This window comes from Uranotaenia lowii, chromosome 3, assembly GCF_029784155.1.
Source record: "Uranotaenia lowii strain MFRU-FL chromosome 3, ASM2978415v1, whole genome shotgun sequence".
NCBI classification, from domain to species: domain Eukaryota; kingdom Metazoa; phylum Arthropoda; class Insecta; order Diptera; family Culicidae; genus Uranotaenia; species Uranotaenia lowii.
The window spans coordinates 88,452,842-88,454,894 of record NC_073693.1 but is presented as its reverse complement, the minus strand read 5'-3'; the positions used below and the strand labels follow the sequence as shown (position 1 = coordinate 88,454,894).

Here is a 2,053-nt window from a genome sequence, read left to right as displayed (position 1 = left end):
CAGTTTAACGATTTACACATGTTAGGATTTCGGTAAAAAAATAACCGAACTCGGTAATTTTCGTTTACTGTGTACGCTTATGATCTTAGTTTTGTCATGATCTTTCACGTGGAAAAGGAATTTTTTATGAAACATCAATAAGTCACACAAACGCAACCAATTTGCAAATCATAGCTTGTGGGGAATCGTGAACCACCTATATTTTTTATGTTTTTATACACATTCAGAACTTAAAATACGTTTTTCCTATCTGAAATTTTTTCTTATGACAAATGAAAAGTTATGAAAAATATTTTGTCCATCCTATATTAGAAATTTTGCAAAAACGTTCGCGAGCCAGGTTTTGGAATCTATGCGATCATACACAGTTCTCTTTTTTATTTCATCATCGGAAATTGCTTTAAAATAACGAAATGAATTAGGAAATCACAGTTTTGGGTCAACTCATAAACTTTGCATGTTATTTGGTCAAATTGGATTTGGTGGCCCACGATTCCCCACCATTTTTTAAAATCCAAAAAAAACATCGCTTTTTTCAAACAGTCAGAATTTGGGGAGAATAACTTATTAAAAATTATAAAAAAATACCTTATGATACCTTGAAAATGTAAAAAACTATATCATTTTTTATTTTCATTTTATCTTTTATAATAAAGAAGTTATGGAACAACGAAAAAAAGTGGCCCATGATTCTTCAAACTGGCCGCGAAATTATTGAGCGAAATTTTTTAATCTAAGTGACTTTTATTGCTGTGAAACTTAAAACAAACTTAAACTAATAGGACTTTCACAACTACGCATTATTTTCCATTAGCTTCATTACCGTTCTGTTCTTCCGTCTTTTCCTGAGCGATTTTCTTCATAGGTTGTCCCGTGTGCACAATCTGAATTGTTCGTTCTTTTTCTGGTTCCGGCAATGTTTTCTTGGGAGCCGAAATCGTCAAAATTCCATCCGATGAAAGTGACGACACAATGCCTTCCGGATCGTGATCATGCGGAAGAATGTACCTTCTCACAAAATGTCTCGACACATATCCATGCTCGTCCTGTTTCTCCTCGTGTTTGCCTTCAACGACAATGCTGTTATTAGCTGCCACTTTAACTGAAATTTCTTCCGGAGCAAACTGTTGAACGTCTAAATTAATTTGAAATTTATCCTCACGAACGCCGACGGTGGATCCGGAATCTTGACGGCAGGCTGGGTTACAATGGCGCCAGGGTCGATTGTAACGAGTCGAACGCTGGTTCTGAAGAGCCGATTGAACAGCAGCAGCGGAAGTGAGAGCAGTTAACAAATCGTCGGCACTAATTCCGCTACCGAAATGTTGATCCAAGAGCTGGGAGCTTCTCAATGGCACGTCCCAGCAATCGTCCCACCAGTTCCGGAAGATGATTGGCATACGTGACATTTTCACTGATTTTTTTTTTCAAATACTTTTAACTTAAAACTTTTAGCACTTTTATCAATTCTGATTAAACGTTATTTTACACTTTGCGATATTCAGTAGTTGCTTGAAATGCGTACTCGTACAATGCTATCGTTGCTTGATGCGTTCAAGATTGAAATGTTGCCGATGCAAGAGCTCGAATCGACTTTTATACCCGGGCGGTGAGCGTTTGCTCGAAGTTTCTGACGCAACGGGTACGATGTATGCACTCGACGGCTAGTTACCAGAATATTCTACAAATTTCGATGGAATTTTTTTAAACGTTTTTGGTTATTCTAGAACAAATTTGGTTTTGAACAGTTACCTAATGATTCATTCAGGTCAAAATTATCTTGAAGAAATTTACAAGATTGATTTTTTGCAATAAAAAATAAATTTGGAATATCACATCGGAGGAAAAAGATGTTTTCGTTATGAGTTGAAGCCGCCTTTTATCACTTAACTTTTCATAAAACCATTTTTAAGGCACAGTTTGTTTCTAAAAAAGTTTTCAAAAGTATGCAGACCAATTGATGAGAAATCCAGATTCGAGTAGTGCTCACCACAATATTCTAGTGAGATCTCGAACGTTCCGTCCGATTGCGCGCAAATTCGACAGCTTGCTC

General features: G+C 36.6%; 1 protein-coding gene across 1 annotated transcript; it reads right to left on the bottom strand.

Moving 5' to 3' along the window:
• Window positions 1–205: 205 nt before the first annotated feature.
• LOC129755646 (protein lethal(2)essential for life-like) lies at window positions 206–1,551 on the bottom strand. Its single transcript, XM_055752262.1, has one exon. The coding sequence runs from the start codon at window positions 1,407–1,409 to the stop codon at window positions 801–803; it is 609 nt and encodes a 202-aa protein (XP_055608237.1). The 5' UTR covers window positions 1,410–1,551; the 3' UTR covers window positions 206–800.
• Between the last annotated feature and the right edge of the window lie 502 nt (window positions 1,552–2,053).